The 19,292-nt window shown below is 36.1% G+C and overlaps 2 protein-coding genes across 2 annotated transcripts; one reads left to right on the top strand and one right to left on the bottom strand.

The window, feature by feature from the left end:
* Positions 1 to 2,165: 2,165 nt before the first annotated feature.
* On the top strand, positions 2,166 to 2,825 carry LOC121465419 (keratin-associated protein 13-1-like). The gene is made up of 2 exons (XM_041678665.1): positions 2,166 to 2,413; positions 2,504 to 2,825. Exons 1-2 carry the CDS (start codon positions 2,211 to 2,213, stop codon positions 2,823 to 2,825), a joined length of 525 nt encoding a protein of 174 aa, XP_041534599.1. The 5' UTR covers positions 2,166 to 2,210.
* Positions 2,826 to 14,070: 11,245 nt separating this feature from the next.
* On the bottom strand, positions 14,071 to 14,553 carry LOC121465238 (keratin-associated protein 13-2-like). Its single transcript, XM_041678426.1, has one exon. The coding sequence runs from the start codon at positions 14,551 to 14,553 to the stop codon at positions 14,071 to 14,073; it is 483 nt and encodes a 160-aa protein (XP_041534360.1).
* Positions 14,554 to 19,292: the final 4,739 nt, after the last annotated feature.

Raw genomic sequence — 19,292 nt, 5'->3', positions numbered from 1 at the left:
AAGGATTGTATAGACATTTTGTAGTCACTGTTCAGGGTGTACCCAAGATGTCTCAGTGTTCGGGGTGTACCCAGATAGCTCATGTTTAGGGTGTACTCAAGGCATCTCATGGGGCACTAGCAAGGTGCTAAAAGATGCTCACACAGCATTGATTCAGTCAGCAGCACATTGCATGGATGATGGGGACCCTGTCAGATTATGTTGTCTAGTGATAAAGCATCCAAATTTGTTTAAATAACCCTGACATTAAATTATGAAACTTGATAGCAACACATGTTCCAATACCCACACCCGTCTTTCAGGAACACAGGACTACACCTATGTGAAGAATCTGACAATACGAAACAGGAACATTTTGTGTTCAAGAAATAATTACATGTGGGAACAAAAGATATGATTAAGAAATTAGAGGGGAAAAATAAAAATAATTCAATTGAATTTAACTAAAATTTTAAAAATAAGCAACTAATTTGAAAAACATATGGATGGGCTTCATCAGGATCCTAAGCACAGTTACAACACAGTGAACTAAATTATGAGTACTGGGAATTTCAAAACTAAAGGTCGTGACAAAATGATTGAAAAGGGAGAAAGGACTTGAGGAATTCAATTAGAATGCACGCATTACTTATAACTGGATCTGAAAGTAACAAGATGGGGAATGAAGTAGGGATTATATTCGAAGAGACTTCAGTTGAGAATATGCAAGTGTTAATCAATGATATCAATGATGAAATCATAAAATTGAAGTTATTTGATGTCCCTAGTTAATAAGGAGAAGATCAAAGATGAACCTGGCAGACCTGATTTAGACATAGATTTCACACAGGCTCAAAACCAACATCATCAGGTAGCAAATCATCATAGAATTCCAGCCATTTTCTTGGTTAGCCCCACTTGACATTTCTAAGAGAATACATCTGCCTGAATTTTGTGCTTTCCACTATCAGAAGACTTTCTTTGCAATATATTATAAACAAAATCTGAGGTATTGAGAGCCTTTGGATTAATTTTCTTTACCAGCTTCTCCCTCAAACTGAGGGCACAAGAGAAGATAAATGGTCCCTCTGACATATGCAAGATACAGGATATTTGCTTTAAGGGTACAGGGAAACCTATGCAAAGGTTGGTCATTACAGTCTACTAGGAATTTCTTTGCCTTTTCTGGGCTTAGTCCCTGCATGATACAGACCATGAAAACACAGTCATGCATAAATATAGCTGGATTTCAGATGTGTAAGTAGGAAGAATCACAGTGAATAAATTCCCCTGTGACCCAATGATTTAGAGCAAAAACCTCTGCTCAGCCACACACAGATGAGATCCAGTGTCTCGGTCCTCCTATTACACACAGATGATATTCAGTATCTTAGTCCTCCTATCCCACAGATGAGATCCATTATCTCAGACCTAATATCCCACACAGATGGGATCAACTATACTTCAGTCCTTCTATCACACAATGGCTATAAAATTTTCTCTCTCTTCTATTCTACAGTGTTTTTTTTCTACTTTGATTCAATCCACAAAGGTTTAAACTTGTGATTCTCTTACATGTTGGCTCTTAGAATCATGACATTTATCATTATCCTGCGCTTGCTCTGACCTATTTCAATCTTACTCAGGTTTTCTTGGCCTTTATGGCTAACATGTCTTTATGTGAAATATACAGGTAAAACTTTGTAAGCTATGTGGAATAATTTTGGAAAATGAACATCAATAGTGACAGGTAAAATTAGCCTTTAATAGATTGCACACAATGACCAAAATAACACAGTTCATTAACTTGAGAGATGCATGTTATGAACACCCAATACCATATATATTAATTATTTTGTATAACATCTGACAAAAACATAAAAATTATGTCAAGAGGAAGAGCAGTGTATTTCATAGACATGATAGAATAAGCATCAGTATAAAAGAGTCACTCATGGCATCTCTGACATAGCAGTAGCTCATTGTCCTAACTATAACAAAAGGACAACACCCATAAATATACGGTGCAGAAAACTATTCAAATTAGAGCTACAATTACAGAGAATAGTGTTGCACATTTATAAACTGGGAAGCACACAAATGCATCAAGGATGAGACAATTGGATACCACACCTGTTGCTGAGAGTATATAAACCCAGTTCTCCACAGGGTGACATCCAAACTCAGAATCCTCTCAGATATATCCAGCTGAGCTCACATCTCCTCTCAACATGACCTACAGCTGCTGCTCTGGAAACTTCTCCTCCCGCTCCTTTAGACGTTGCCAGCCATATTCAGGTTCCTCCTGTGGCTCTTCCTACCCCAGCAACCTGGTCTACACCACTACCAGTTGTTCTCTTAGACCCTGCCAGGTGGAATCTTCTCTGAACACCAGATGTCAGGAGACCTGCATTGAGCCAACCAGCTGCCAGAGGTCCTGTGTGGTGTCCAGGCCCTGCCTGGTGGAATCCTCTGTGAACACCGGCTGTCAGGAGACCTGCATTGAGCCCACCAGCTGCCAGAGGGCCTGTGTTGTGTCCAAGCCCTGCCAGACAGCCTGCTACTACCCGAGGAGCTCCACACCTTGCAGTCCTTGCCAGGGAACATATGCTGGGTCTCTGAGCTTTGGATCCAGCAGCTGCCGTTCCCTGGGCTTTGGTTCTAGAAGCTGCTACTCAGGGGGCTGTGGATCCAGTAGCTTCAGATCTCTAAATTGTGGAGTCTCTGGATTCCCTTCCTTGAGTTTTGGATCTAGATATTGCTATCCAAGCTACTTGGTGCCTCTTTCCTATCAACCTTGTTACAGACCAATCTGTGGATCAGGCCTCTATGGAATCAGCTGCTAAGTCTTTATGTTTCCTATTTCAAGTATGCTCGAAAGCTCTTGCTTCCCTGCCTAACACCTGCTGATATCATATCATCCTTCCTTTAACAGCTTCCTCTCCAAACTTCAGCTGATTATGAGATCAGTGGGTCACCCAAAATTATGCTCTACTCTCTATACTGATAATGTATTCAGATGCTATTTGCTTTCTCTCTAAGACCATTTGAAAAATGAAAATTTCATCTAATAAAGTTGTGCAATCTGATATCTTTGTGCATTTTCAACATTATTGTTTCTTCACTCAGCTTCTGCGCTTGTGGTTTGAAAGATGTAAGATCAGTAGGATTGTCCAGCTGAATTGGGGGTATACAATTTGGCCTTAATTTGCTTTTCTTTATTTGGAAGTTGTCAATTCTAGCAAGATCATTATTCATGTCCAAACAACAGGGATCAACTAGAGTGAATTGCATGACATTAAAGTACATGAATTTCTGTTGAGCCAAGAAAACCAAACAAAGATAGAAATGCCAACACCAAGAAAACGATATTACATAATTTACAAGCTGAATTCTTTATTTAAGAGAAATATCAAGTCTATAATTTGAATGTAGATTTTCAGTCAGGAGAAAGTAGCTTTAAACAGTTTTCAGGACTGATAGACATTTACATATAAGTGTACATGCTAATCTTGCTGCCTCATTTGACTGCCTAAGGACCCCTGCACATCATCTGCACACATAAGAAAAAGGGCAATAATCTTGGATCAAGAGGTGCTAGGAGCTTCCTACTACCTCCCAGGCTCAACTCCAATCAACTGAAGGGAAGGGTAACACTTCTATGAAGAGATTTAATTTACTAGGCTTTCTCTGTGTGTCAAAGAGAGTTGGATTCAATTAACATGGTATAGTATCTTAAAGAAAATTTAAGATTACATGTATTATGGGCATTCAAGGGGGAAAAGAGGGAAAAATCACTCAAAATAGGCATTTTTAATGAACTACTGGAATGCAACATTCTAGAAACATTTTGTCCACTTGCAAAGATTCTTGGAATTGTCTACTACTGTGCCAGATACAGGGAAGGACATTTTTCCCTTACCTTCTATCCTTTATTGATTGACATTTATAATTTCCTGGATATTTAAAACAGTTAAAGGGAGAAATGACAGCAGACACTTCTTGGAAAAATTGAGATAAGGTGGTATGTACACAAAGATATACAGAGTATATATCAATAATAAATGCAAATCAAAACAAACAAAATCAGTGGGGCTAATGAGATAGGTGTGATACAATAAATCATGCCACATGAAGGGATTTTAGTAATAATTGAAGTCCCAGAGACTTTTGGAGTTAGGAGTTGCATGTGTATTTTTACATGATCAAGAAATTTTGCCAGGATTTGATCTAAAAACTTTTACAAACTTCATTTTATTCTTCATTCCATTCCCCTCCTGTCTGAAACGAAAAATTTTTTTTCCCCCACACATCTAATGGATCAGTGAGAATCATTTTTCTAGTATTACCTTGATCTATGTAGCATGCTCTGAGAAATGATCAGACACAGGGTATGGCATGTGGTGTTATGTAGGAGTTACACAGCCTCTATAAAAAAGACTAAAAATACAATGATGCAATAGAGTGTCAACATTATTTGGAACACACATATATCATAGTACATTTCTATTTTTAATTTTGCTAGAATGTTGCAATGTGTCTAGAAATAGCACTACCATCTAGTATGTCTGTCATGATTGTAAATATATCCCATCATAAGATTACTATTTTATTTTCCATGACATCATCAGTACGTGTGGCTAGTATCATCACTGTAACAACAGTAGTAAAATTTTGGAGAGTTTTATGAGGGTTCCTAAGATTGGATTGTGAAACCAAATTGCTAGAATTAAATTTAAATTTAATTTAATTTAAGATGGTTGGCAATCCTGAAGCGAAACTGACTGTATTTTATCCTCAGTGATATTTTTCTTTTGCTAGTGACATAGGAACATATACTCGGTGAGCTTCATTTTGTTATTTTGTGTTTTTTTTTTGTCATGGTTTACTTCTCTATGTCAATTTTTTATTGACGTGAGTGAAAATGATTAAAAATAAAGAAAATGTGTATCAAAGTGGTATGTCAACATCTCTTTGCAACTTCTAATATAGATGACCATCTTTTATATCAATTTTTCTATTTTAATTCTTTTAAAGTGCACACAGAAATTTGATCTATTATTTCCTCAAATTGAGATACTTTATAGGGTTGAAGATCTTAGATTTTATTAAAGATTTTTCATATACCTTTCATTTTTGTTAAGTGTTATGAAGTCTTAGGAACTCATACCCACACCCCTATCTATTCTTCAAGTCTGCCACCTCAATATTCCTACTTATTTTATTCATGGAAAATCAAAATGATCACTGCAGTGGTCTTTTTCGAGTATCTTGCCTTCCATTGATTCTCTAGGCTAATTATAGAAATGGTATTTTCAAAGCTAGACTCAATTAGTATGACAATATATGGGGATTATATATTTGTGTCAGAGTGATCTCACCCAATATGATTTGTTCCCATTTTCTTCCACTTACCCAGCCATTTTATGGTTTCATTCTATTTACAGCTGAGTAATTTTCCATGTTTTTAAGTGCTGTAGTTTTCCCTTCGTTTGATAAGCATCTTGACTTATTTGAATTCCTACTAGTTGAGAATGGAACCACAAGGAATATGGATGTGCATCTGTCTCTGTTGTAGGCTACCGCCTCTTGAATATATGCTCAGGAATGATCATAGCTTGGGTTTTGTTGTACTTCTATTTCCAGGTTTTGAGAAATCTCCAGACCAAGTCCCACAGTGATTGTACTTGGTGACAACAGGACCATCGGTGTATAATGGTTTAGCTTTGATCCATCCATGTGGGTGCATTCATGGACAATTATTGTTAATCCTACCAAATCTGAAAGGGGGTGAGATCAAATCTTAAAGTGATTTTAACCTATATTTTCCTGATTGTTAAGTATATTGACATTTATGTCTGTGTTGTTGTTTAAGTTTAAAGTAGCCATGTGTATTTCTTGCTTTGAGAATTCATGTTTTCCATGGCCAATTTTCAATTGGTTGGTTGTTGTAGGAGTCGAGGAAGCCACTTGTTCGTCAAGCCAGCCAAACTGAAATAATCACACAGAAACTGTACTAATTAAAACACTGTTTGGCCGATTAGCTCTAACTTCTTATTGGCTAACTCTTTTTTTAAAAAATTTTTTTGACTGATTTTTTTTATTGAAAAAATTTCCGCCTCCTCACTGCCGTCCATTTCCCTCTCCCTCCCCCCACTCCTCTTCCCCTTCCCCCACTCCTTTCCCCCCCTCCCTCTCCAGTCTAAAGAGTAGTATACTACTGTGTCTGATACAGGGACATTTCCCCTTACCTTCTTTCCTTTATTGTTATACATTTATAATTTCTTTGATATTCAAAACAGTTAAAGGGAAAAATGACAGCAGATCCTCCTTGTAAAATTTGAGATAAGGTGGTATATTGTTGTTCCTGAAGCTATAAGATACATTCATAACGTATTAGTTTTAAATTGTTGAAAAATATAATGTACACATAGTATTATATAATTTTTGTAGCACGTCCTTTATGTTCCAAAATATTGGCAAGCTGTGTTTTCATCGCAATGTGATTCTAAGAATTATTTTTCATATTGATGTCTTCAGTGTCACAATTATTATATAATAGTAGCTCTACACTCTTCTTCCGTTTGTTTACTTTTTAAATTTTCTGTGATTGTTGATAACTAATTTACATCATTGTGATTAAATGAAATAATTGGAAATTGATTTGATTTCCCTGTGTTTGTTGAGATAGTACATGTACTATAAGGCTTTCATGTGAAGAATAAATTCTTTTTAAAAGGAAATAAAAAGAAATGTATCCTACAAAATGTTCTATATGCTTAAGTTTGAAGGCAGAATCAAAACCAATACAATATTACCAACTTCCCAATGAGAAAAACCTGGAAAAATTCCACACAAAGAAGTCAGAGTAGTGATTTCAGCTATGTTGAAAAATGGAATAAATATATAGATATACTCCATGAGTTAAAAAGAAAATGTTTGAGTAGAATGAGAAATCAAATTCCAAATATGAAAGCAGAATTCAATAAAGAAATGGAATTTCTGAAGAAAATCTAAGCTGAAAGGAGGTTAAAAAAAATCACAATATTCTACCTTTAAACTTCAGTGAAAATTGTCGTTAAATAATAGAACAAGGTGAAAATATAAAGTCAGGGATAAGTGACAAACAGTAGGAAATAGATTATGGGGTAAACTTCAATGATAAATTTTAAAAGGAATATAAATGGAGCATGAAAGAGCTTTGGAACAAGACAGGAGGGAAGAACACTCAAATTATGTTCATAGAAGAAGGAGACTACTAACAGAAATTCTTTTAAACCTAAATAATGAGATACCTATACAGGTACAAGAGGCCTACTGAATAGTATCATATTTTCAAGATAAGTACAGAAACACCATGAGACATAAGTAAATCACCAAATACACAGAATAATGAAAGTATATTAAAATCTGTAAGAGATAACTGGAGGCTCATTAAAATAATGCATGATTGTTGTATGGAAAACTTTAACATTTTGAGTTCTTAGAAATCTGTAATCCAATTTATAGTTTAAAAGAAAAGAACTTCCAGTTCATTCTGTTGTACCCAGAAAACTATCTATTAAATTGAAAGAAAAGCACAAATCATCTACAATAAAGACCGAATAAAGTAATTTATGATCTGTAATCCTGATCCACAGGGCATGCTGGAAGAAATTAGCTGGACTGCAGAAAAGGATGAACTGAAAAGGACATGGGCTATTAATAATCAATAGCAAATGAGTAAATTATAAGTACAAAGAGACACCCCCCCTGAAAAACAACAAAATGATAAAAATGCAAAACTCTTAGGTATAGTTCATTGATCTCCAATTTTCAAAAAGGATGTGACTAACAAAATACATCATTTTTCTGCCTCTAGTAAATGCATCTTGCCAATTGCAATAGATATCACATTTAGGTAAAAAGATGGAAACCAGTATATCAACTATATGGACCTTTGAAATAAGCAGTTGTCAATAATTTCACAGTGGACAAAAACAAATTTAAACTAAAAGTTTTTTAGAAGATGAAGGTCACCACATTCATTGAAGAAATGTCATCAAGAGGATATTACAATTCTAACATATAAAAACACACTGTTTTAGGATATTTAATCAAATTGTGAACTTGAAGATTACATTATTTCCTGGGGGGGGGGCTGTTTCTAGTTATATGTTTGTAGTTATAGTGTGACTCAGCTCTAACACATTTCTTTAATCCAAGAATTTTTGGCTTATTCTAAACAATATTAAATAAAAATAATATTCCATAGGTAAAGAGGTGAAGCAAGCAACCAGTTGACATGAACTAAGAACACAGAGTAAGAGGGAGTCAGGAGGAAAGAGAGAGATACACAGGAAGTAGAACAGAGAGACATGGAATTGGAGGAGTCTTATTTGAGACAGTGTAGGAGGTAGGCAAAAGCTCATCTTCTGACACACTGAAGGAGGAAAAATCTCAGCCCGGTGCTTTCCTTGTCTCTGAGCTAGCATGTTTTCACCATAGCACCTGGCTCCATAATCTTTATTGGTACAGCCGCTGATTGAAATTTTGTTAAACAAATCACTCAAATGCATGTCATGATCACATGGCCAGATAAATCACACCAGCTGTGCATAAACTGAGAAGCCATTGGATTTGGTAAGATACCTAGAAGTTCTCAAGAAAAAAGTTAAGTAAAATTAAAAGGAAAACTTTCCCATGTTTAGGATGGGAAATATCATAATACAGTGTGTTATGACAGTATAAGATTATATTTTAGATGGTGTGAAGGTAGCAGAAAATACAAAAAAAAAATGACATAACCAAGGTAAACAACATAATTGAGATGGAAACAATATCGACCATAATTACTACCAGTCTGGTAATTTATACTTTATTCTTAATGCCCATAGTGTTTTTTTGGGCCAAAAGTTAAAGATGGATTGATAAGATTCAAGCCTTAGAATTATAAATAAAAATAAGAAAAATTCTTAGACATAGAAAGAGGAATTTAGACAAGTCTACCACTGTATAAAGAAACTGAAAGGGGATGGCCCAAGGTTATAAGAGCAACCTTAGTTTATCCAGTTATAATAAAGAAACTATCAGCAGATGATAAACACCCCTGAGATTAAATGAAAATTAAATGGGTCCGTTAGAAATATTAGATTTTGTTAGATTTAAGGAAGTGATCATTTTATATGGTATTCATTCATCTTATGCTAAACATATGTCAAATTCATGGGCAACTAAGAATAGAATTTTTCCCCAACCCTTAAAAGAATTGACAAGAGCAATATTAGAAGATAGTCCTCATTTAAAAGGGTGAATATTGTGAAAGAGGGAGCTAGGGCTATAGAATGACAAAATAGGGCTAGAGGTGTTAGTTTTTCCCAGAACCAGTTTCTAGGTTTAAATCATTATGCTGAGTCTCAAAGGCAGCTTGAATAGATGATCATGCCTTAGCACTAAGTCATTTAGCACCTTTAAATTTTTAGGACAAAGTTGAAGAATTAGGAAAGAGGTTTGAGTCATTTTCTAGAATATTACAAGGCCTAAAAAAAAAGCCTTCACTAATGTTTTGCAAAGACATTTGAATAGAATTGTATCATATCTAGAAGTCAGACAAATATTAATTATTTAAATCTTTGGCTTTTGAAAATTCTAATTCAGAATGCAAAAGGGTGATTAGGTCATTAAAGACAAGATCAGCCCCAGTAGATGAGTGGATTAGAATTACAAATGATAGTGGTTCTCATAGTTATGATGCTACTCTGAAAGGATAAGCAATTTCTAAAAGTTTTAACAAAAACATCAAAATGTCAAATGTATAAATTTTGATTAGCAAGGTCCATTTGCAAAGGGAAACCAACTTCAAGAGATAATGCTTTTCCAAGTGATAATCCAAACAGCAGGCCCGAGGATTTTGGAGTATGCAGAAGGTGTGGAAAAAAGCCAGCATTGGCCTAATGAATGCAGCTCAATAAGGGACAGGCAAGACAATTTATTTGCAGAGTTTGGAAATAAAAGTGCACCATGCCAGACATACATATTTAAGATTTCAATAGACAACTGCTTTAAGTTCTGAAAATATTGATTCTGTAATTACACATTTGTTAGAAGTTATGGCCATCATGGAGATACCTGTACAAATTAAGACTGACAATACTCCAGCATATGTCTCCAGTAAAATGAATCCATTCTTCACATATTACAATAAAGCATACTGCAGGCATACCACACTGTTCTACATGGCAAGCAGTTATAGAAAGATCTAATTGTACTTTAAAAGATATACTTAACAAACAGAAAAAACACAAAGATAGATTATACAGTGTTTTATTAATGAGAAAGTAACAACATCTATGGAGAGACATTGGATAGTAGAAAAAAACTGCTGAATTAAATCATCATGTTTATTTTAAAGCGATATTGACCTCAGAATGGAAAACAGGATATTTGTTAAGCTGGAGAAGAAGTTTTGACTTTGTTTCCACGGGAGAAGAAAAGCTGTGGATACCATCGAGATTGAAAAATATTAGATTTGTACAGGAGAGACTAAACGCATATGGAGAAGAAATATTCCATCAGACAGCTTGGTAATTCAGTTGAAACTAACTTATGAAGACTAACAGTTGGCTTTCCTTCATTCAGACAAGAAAAAATAAAAAGATAATATTTTCAAATGATAATATACCAAAAGCACACACACCTTACAGCCATGAATTGAAAAATAGGTTTTCTTAACCCATGTGTCTTAATTTCATGTCAAAATATTACTTACTGGGAAAGATCCTAACCTACATCTGTCTCAAGCCGCAGATTCATGGTGTCTGCCTGACTCTGCTTTCTTTTTCCCATATTCTGTTCGGTCTACTCCACCTATCTAAATTCTGCCCTATCAAAAGGCCTAGGCAGTTTCTTTATTTGACCAATGAAAGCTACACATAGAAAGAAGATCTTCCTACACCAAATGGCCAATATGGAGGAAGGAACCACAAAATCAGCACAACACACTGAACTAATAGCAAGACTTTTAACTATAAGACAAACAAACAAAACCCCTCTATTTTCTCCAATTCATGGTGCATTTGCAATGGTATGGATGTATTATCATCAAAATGGAAAACCACTAACTGTCAGCTAAATGGCAAGGACATCTAGTCATAGGAGGCATGAATGGAAAAGGCACACCCTAGCAAAACTTAACAAAGATGTCAAATGTTATGTAGCTCACAAAAGCAAGACTAACAAAATGTCTGAGAATAATGAAATAGTTGGCAGAGTGTCATCATGTTAATTAAAACTATAATATTCAAAATTTCTAGGGAACAAACTCAATATAAATCCATAATAATGATAGATTACTCATCAGAAAAAGTTGACAGTTCACCCCTAACACTGAATAACAGGGGGAATGGAGAACCAGATTAAACCAGGACAACTCTATGAGAATAAATATTTTAAGGACGCCATAGGTAGAAAGAGGTTAATCACAAAACATGTGAAACAGAGGTACGCATATAATATTTATAGTGTTTTAAATTTCAAATGCACTTGTTAAAGGGAGCCTGAAATTTAAAGTGAATGTCTATTGTGGTCTAAAAATAAATACACTTAAACCTTGAAATATATATAGCAATATAGGTACATTTCTCTGTTCTCTGTGCATACTTATGGCATGTTTAGTTTCAAAATTTCAGAAGAATTTTTTGATTGAAAGATAATATACTTTCTGTTGACAAAATCTTTATTCCATAGGAAAGATAAAATATACAAAAAAAGAAAAGAAACTCCCCACAGTTTGGATTGGGGCAGGGTTTTCCTTCTATCTTTCCAGATAAAGACAAGAAATCAAGATAAGAAGCTGGAGATGTTTCACTGAACACGTAAAAGATCGTCAAGGAACAAATTCAAAGAAAAAAAAGTAGACAGGCCAAATGGTATCACCCACCAACCTCCAGCTGTTTGGCCTGAAATTCCAGCTCAGAGCCCGAGATTAGCACTGGCACCCATAACACTATGTTGCCTGAGGGCCTGCCCCTTCCTGCTGGAGGACCACACAATACTGAATGCTGTGTTCTACCTATCCAGGATTGTGATTAAGCTAACAAACACCAGCCATAAGTTCATCTTTTGCCTACAAACTGCTCAGAATAGTTTGATGGTTGAGTCATATGAGAATGATATGAACACTTTATAGTACTTTGAACTCAGAAATACTTAATCCTTAGACTGCCAAATACAACCAAGTTAGACATTGTGTAAATCTTGGCAGGAATAGCTTAATTATTGTAAATAGTTTTACTGTATTAGAGTTCAAACCTTTCCTTTTCATTTAGAAAAAGGGAGACATGCTTCAGGATGTTTGATTTTACTCTGGAACCAGAGGTTGTTTTATTTATTAGATAAACCTGTTTCTAGTTCTGGTGTGGCTTTGCCAGTGCAAACACCATTAATCCAAGAGCTTTCTGCTTATTGTAAACAGGATTAAATCAAAAAACATTCTATAGGTCAGGAGTTAGAGCAATCAACCTGATGACAGAAAGTAATAATCATAGAGAGAAAGAGGGAGTCAGGAGGATGGATAGAGAGATGCACAGGAAGTAGAATGGAGGGGCACTGTGCTGGAGGAGTCTTGATTGGAACACCATAATAAGTAAGAGAAAGTAACTTTTTCTGGGATATTGGCAGAGAAGGAATGTTGTTAACTGGGTGATTACTTTGCTTCTCTGAACAAGCAGGGTTTCACCATAACATCTGGCTCCTGAGTATTTAGTGGAAAGATTGGGATTTTGGTAAAAAAAAAAAATAACAATATACAGATGGATCTAATTTCATGAAAAAAAAATTCTACCAAATTTACAACCTAAAATTGAGCCCAATTCAGTGAAGTCCATAAGCAAACACTCTCATTTACTGCCGTCTTCCAAGGCTTTCCAGATATGAATGCTCTTTGCTGAGACAGCTATGATCTGGTCCTCACTTCTCCTCCCTCCATCTCCTGCTGTGGAACTCCTGAAGTCTGAGTACTTTAACCCTGCTCTCCAGCCCATGGACTCTACTGTTAGAGAATCCCTGCCCTGGCCCAGCCCTGGCACTTCCCTTTGGGTCACAACTGAGACAGCCCTAAAGTTGTAGTTTGTGTGCTCCTGTCCCTGGTCATCTAAGGTCTGTTCCAGGAGACCAGTACTACCTTCAGGACCAAACTGACACACTAATGAACAATACACTATTGCTTTTTTTTCCTGGCTCTTATTGCAAGCAAACTACACCCAAATCTTTAACGTTGACAATCAGACTAAAACAAATGAATAAAATCTGTTCAGCATTGTTTCTAGGTTGGCTGAAGCTGAGTTGGAGAAGCATCAGGAAGATGCCCTGATTCCTAGACCCAGTTATTACCACTTAAGATGGTTGTCATTCTCCTTTCAAATATTTTGAGAAGATAGGAAAAAATAGTGCATAAACTTTGGGTAGAAGAGATTTCATTATTTCAGATAAAAAGAAGTATCTGTCTTGAAATTCTTTGGAAGTTGACTATTCTATTCTCTTGGTTGAAAACTCATATTTATAAAATAGACTTAAATATTTTTCCCTGAAAATATACATAAACCCCATGAAGTATATAATAATATACTCTTGATGGATAACATTTTAGTCATACACTTCAATCATAGGCAGTGCTCACATTTATGAGCCTTATTTGCATTCAAATTAAACTCTTCCAATTACTAACTACTACAAATAAGGAGTATTCCCCCAACCAAATTAATTATTCTCAAACATAAATTGTATAAATTTTGATCTTTAATGAATAAATAAATACAAACCTAATAACAATATCATAATAGTAAGAACAATGAATTAAAGCCACAGATTGCATAAATTTATTGAATTAAAATTTTAGTTATCAAACATATTTGAATGTATGGCAAATAGAATAACATTAGCACAAAATTTAAGGCATAATATGAGATTACACATCAAGATTTTAACAGAAGATGAGTTTGAAAGAATTGTTAGTAGAAAGACAAATGGTAGAAGATAAGAATAATAAATCATCTACAGGACATAGAGAATTTGATTGTGATATTATAGGAATATGGAGACTTAGCAGTCAAATTTCTAGAAGGCAATGCCATAGACTGATCTATAAGAAGAGGGTTGGAATGTTGTAGAAGCCAAGTATTCTGGGTAGTTGAATCCAGACCCATAACACAGGGAGGGAAAGCCATAGATTCCGCAATTCAGAGATCTCAAGCCACTGGATAAACAGCCCAGGGAACAGCAGCTGCTGGATCCAAAGCTCAGAGATCCAGCACACATTCCCCAGCAGGGACTGCAAGGTGTGGAGCTCCTCGGGTAGTAACAGACTGTCTGGCAGGGTCTGGACACTGCACAGGACCTCTGGCAGCTGGTGGGCTCAGTGCAGGTCTCCTGACATCCGTTGTTCACAGAGGAATCCACCTGGCAGGTGCTGGGAGAGCAAGTGGTAGTGGTGTAGACCAGGTTGCTGGGGTAGGAAGAGCCACAGGGGAAACCTGAATATGGCTGGCAATGTCTAATGCCGCAGCTGGAGAAGTTTCTAGAGCAGCAGTTGTCGGCCATGTTGAGAGATGTGAGCTTAGCTGGATGTACCTGAGAGGATTCTGAGTTTGGATGTCACCCTGTGGAGAGCTGGGTTTATGTACTCTCAGCAACAGGTGTGGTACCCAGTAGTCTCATCCTTGATGAATCTGTGTGTTTCCTAGTTTACAAATGTGGAACAGTAATCTCTGTAATTGTAGTTGTGTTTGGATAGTTTTCTGCACAGTATATTTATGATGTTGGAACAAATGTCAAAGAGCTACACCTATGTACAAAATGCTGTGAATATTTTATATTGATGCCTGCCCTATCATAGATATAGCAGCCCTTCCCCATCCTCTACCATTAGATATCTTCTTGTACTTGGTGGATTATTCTTGTTCTGCTAGTGAATGCTTCTTCCGTAAAACTGGAAGAGATGATGCTAATTATCTGGATACTGGATCTATTTCTATATGAATGAGCATTCACAAGAAGGTTTCATCTTATCAACCTCAATTACCATCCTCTCAAACTTCCTTATGGTAACTCAGTGTGGGGAACACAACACAATTATACCTTGCAATTTACTCTTACATATTGTGTATCAAATTGAATAACAACAGATTCAAATCAGATAAAAGCAACATACTAACAAGGGCAGCTGGAAACTGGGAGCAGGTATTGTGTATTTACAGGGAGGTTGTTGAAAAGTATTTCATCTGAAGGAGCTCCTCTTTTTCATTGAAAGGAGGGAATATCCATAATAATAAAAATGAAGCAACAGGGAGGGATTCACAACCTTTCCATTGAGCTCTTTGACTGTGTTTTTGTTTATTTATTTACTTTTTTTTGTATTTTAAAAACATGATTTTGGAATATTTTCAGGCTATCTTGGAATGTGTTATCTCTCCTCTGCCCTTTCCTTCCTCCTCAATGATGAGACTGAACGTATATGCCATCTTGTTCTATTGCACTTTTGCATTGTGATCTGTCTAATTTCAAAGCCCTAATAATTTTTTTTGCAAGTTAAGCATACTTAAATTTTCTTTTCTCCTTCCATTACCTGCATTCTTAATCATTGAGATTTCTAGCCTTTGCAGTATGCTACCATTTCTCATGTTATTTGGATACCCTGTGAACCTTTTCAGGGCTATATCCCTGTATGCATCAACACTTATCTGCCCCAGTATGAAGTACATGAATGGGGAAAGTTCTCTCCTCCTCCTCTTCCTCGCTTTCTTTATCCATGTCCTCCTTCTCTTCCTCGCTTTCTTTATCCATGTCCTCCTTTTCTTCCCCCATGTGTTCTTCCTCCCTCCTACCTCTATTTATCTTTTTTGTTTGTTCTGTGCTTAAATTTTACTTTGTTCTCTATTTTCATCGTAACTTTCTTTTACTTTTATCTGCTCATTTCTTCTTTCATAGACTTAAAGTTGAAAATATGATAAATAAGCTTAAGTTCACACTGTATAACCAGCATTTCTTATACTCACTGATAGAATATTCTGTGTTAAACTATATAGAAACAATATTCAGATAGAATGGGGATGTACTACTAGAGTTTACATCAATTTTTTCACATTTTTTATTAAACACAATCTATTTGCAATACTCATAATGATCAAATGTATAGTAATATGTAAAATAGTGTAATGGTAATATAGACTTTATGAAATTCAAGGAGGGAAGACATGAAGATAAAAATTTAGCTATTCTATTTTTGAATAAAATTCATATTATGTTATTTTGTGTTTCAGGCTGAAGAACATATCAATAAGATAATGGTGGAAGTATTCTTTTTCACTTAGTTTTTCATTGTTGTTTCATAAATAACTCTTTAATTATTCTTGAGAACAAATAGGGGTTAAATACAAATAGTAATTCTATAATGTGAGAAATAATTTGTTACCGTAAGTCTCAGGTACCCTCCGTGTTAACTGGTTAATATGAATAGTTTATCTTACTTTTGTGTTTGTAGATATATAATTTTGTCCTCATAATTTGAGAGAATGTTTAATGTTTTTAAAAAATTTCTACCTTTGAACTAAATTCACCTGAGATTGTATTGTTTCATCTGTATAGCTCTCTATGATTATTTTACCAAATTATCCATAGAAACAGAGAAACTAGAATAATTCACATAAAATGTAATATTTGGAAGGGTGCTCAAACAAAAGTTTCTTATATTTGATTTTGTATTCTCATCAGTAGATGATGAAAATTTGTCTTTTGACCTTTGAGGTATTTCCAAAGAAGCTCATCAACATAGAAAGTCATGGCTTCTGATATACCTATATAAAATGTCAATGAATCTGCCACTCACAGTCCTGGGATCTAGCTTTAAAAGCTGACTTAGATTGGAATCTCCATAAACAAGACTATTATTTCTTGTATTGAGATTCTATTTTAACACTAGTAAGGGTCACAAAATGTATTCTTTTCATAATACTTCACTAAATTAGAACTCTGTAATTCAAAAAACATTTGACTCCATGTGATCAAAATTTGCTCATGACAGAAACATTACTACATGCCATTCTGAAGCCCACTTCTCCCTTTAATAAATTCTGAACATTTTTCTCAAGTTACCTCTACTAAAAATTTATATGAGATCAGAGATACACTGTTTGGTATCTAATAAACCCATTAATAAATTCCTGGGCTGGATAGACAGGTCATAAGTTAAGAACACTTGTTAGTCATCCAGAGAACCAGTGTGATTCCCAGCATCCATGTCAGGCAGCTCACAACCAGTAATAGCTCTAGCGCCAGAGAATCTAACAGCCTTTTCTGGCCTAGAGGGCTACACACAGCACAAGTATAAGAACATATGCTCACACATATAAACACATCAACTAAAATAAAAATTAATCTTAAAACATTCTAAACTTTCTTAATTTTGTTTTAAGTGAGTTGTAAACAGGGATTGAAGGGCTAGAGGGATTGGCCATGTTTTAGAACACATTTTCTCTTCCAAAGGACAGAGTCCGTTCTTTGGACACACATGATTGCTTGCAACTGTCTGTAACCAGAGTTCCATAGATTCACAGCATCATCTTCTCTCCCTCTAAATGCCACAGGCACGTACATGGTGCACAGATATTTAGGCAAACATACTCAAAAGATAAAACACAGTGATTTTTAAAGCATGAATTTCAATCCATACTGCTAGTTTAAGAGATGATTCTACAGACAGTACACATGCTAGGAAAGAAGAAACAAAGCAAATGTCAACACCTGAGCTCAATTCCAATAAACTCTTTTACTAGGTTTCAGCATACTTTTATGAAAATAAAGGTGTTTAGGAAGTTTTGTATAGAAATTTTTGAAATCAGTCTTCATGGTGTACCTAAGACGTCTCAGTGTTCAGGTATACCCAAGATGTGCAAGTGTTCAGGGTGTACTTGAGAAGTTTCAGTGTTCAGGGTGTACTCAAGACATCTCATGGTGTACCAGCAACAGATATGCTAACAGATATATTGGGTGTGAAGGTGTGAAATGCTACTATGAAATTCACAACTACAATAAATATGAAACGAAATAAGGAAAGATGTAAGATTAATTTAGAATGACAAGGAAACAGAATAATGTGAAAACATGAAATTAGACCTTGTGTATCTTTGTGGAAAGCAGAGATATGTGGCATAAGGATGATAGCATTAGACAGAGAAGCCAGACACTCATAACCATAGCATCTGAACCTGTCCAATCTTAAAATGTGTCATCACATTAAGGTGGTGGACTTTAAGATTGCACCCTCATTATAATCTGTTGTTGGGTTTTCTGTCCTGCCCAGTTTCTGCAATTGTTTAATCCCACAGATATTACACAAAGGTCTACATTAGTTATAAACTAATTGGCCCATAAGCTCAGGCTTCTTTTTTAGCTTTATTATTATTAAAAATTTCTACCTCTTCTCTTCCTTCCATTTCCCTCCCCCTCCCCCTTCTTCTCTGGTCCAAAGAGCAGTCAGGGTTCCCTGCCCTGTGGAAACTTCAAGGTCTTCCCACTCTCCATCCAGGTCTAGGAAGGTGAGCATCTAAGCAGAATAGGCTCCCACAAAGCCAGAACATGCAGTAGGATCAAAACCCAGTGCCATTGTCCTTGGCTTCTCATGAGCCCTCATTGTTCGCCATGTTCAGAGAGTCTGGTTTTATCCCATGCTTTTTCAGTCACAGTCCAGCTGGCCTTGGTGAGCTCCCAATAGATCAGCCCCACCGTCTCAGTGGGTGGGGTGCACCCCTCATTGTCCTGACTTCCTTGCTCATGTTCTCCCTCCTTTTGTTTCTCATTTGGACCTTGGAAGCTCAGTCCAGTGCCCAATGTGGGTCTCTGTCTCTATCTCCATCCATCGCCAGATGAAGGTTCTATGGTGATATGCAAGATATTCATCAGTATGGCAATAGGATAGGGCCATTCCAGGCTCCATCTCCTCAGCTGCCCAAGGAACTAGCTGGGGACATCTTCTTGGATACCTGGGAACAGCTCTAGAGTCAAGTCTCTTGGCAACCCTAAAATGGCTCCCTTAATTAAGATATATACTTCCCTGCTCCCATATTCACCCTTCCTCCATCCCAACCCTCCCATTCTCCCAAGCTCTCCCCATCCTACCCTTCACACTTTTCTCTCCCCATCTCCCCTTACCCTCACCCCACCCCCACTGCCAAGTTCTCAATTTTTGCCTGGGAATCTTGTCTACTTCCAATATCTTGGAGGATAACCGTAAGTTTCTCTTTGGGTTCACCTTCTTATTTAGCTTCTCTAGGATCACAAATTAT

This window comes from Microtus oregoni, unplaced genomic scaffold, assembly GCF_018167655.1.
Source record: "Microtus oregoni isolate MIOR12 unplaced genomic scaffold, Mior012 000030F_ref0000283, whole genome shotgun sequence".
NCBI classification, from domain to species: Eukaryota; Metazoa; Chordata; class Mammalia; order Rodentia; family Cricetidae; genus Microtus; species Microtus oregoni.
Note: the sequence above shows the minus strand (reverse complement) of the source record. Positions and strands in the feature narration are given on the sequence as shown.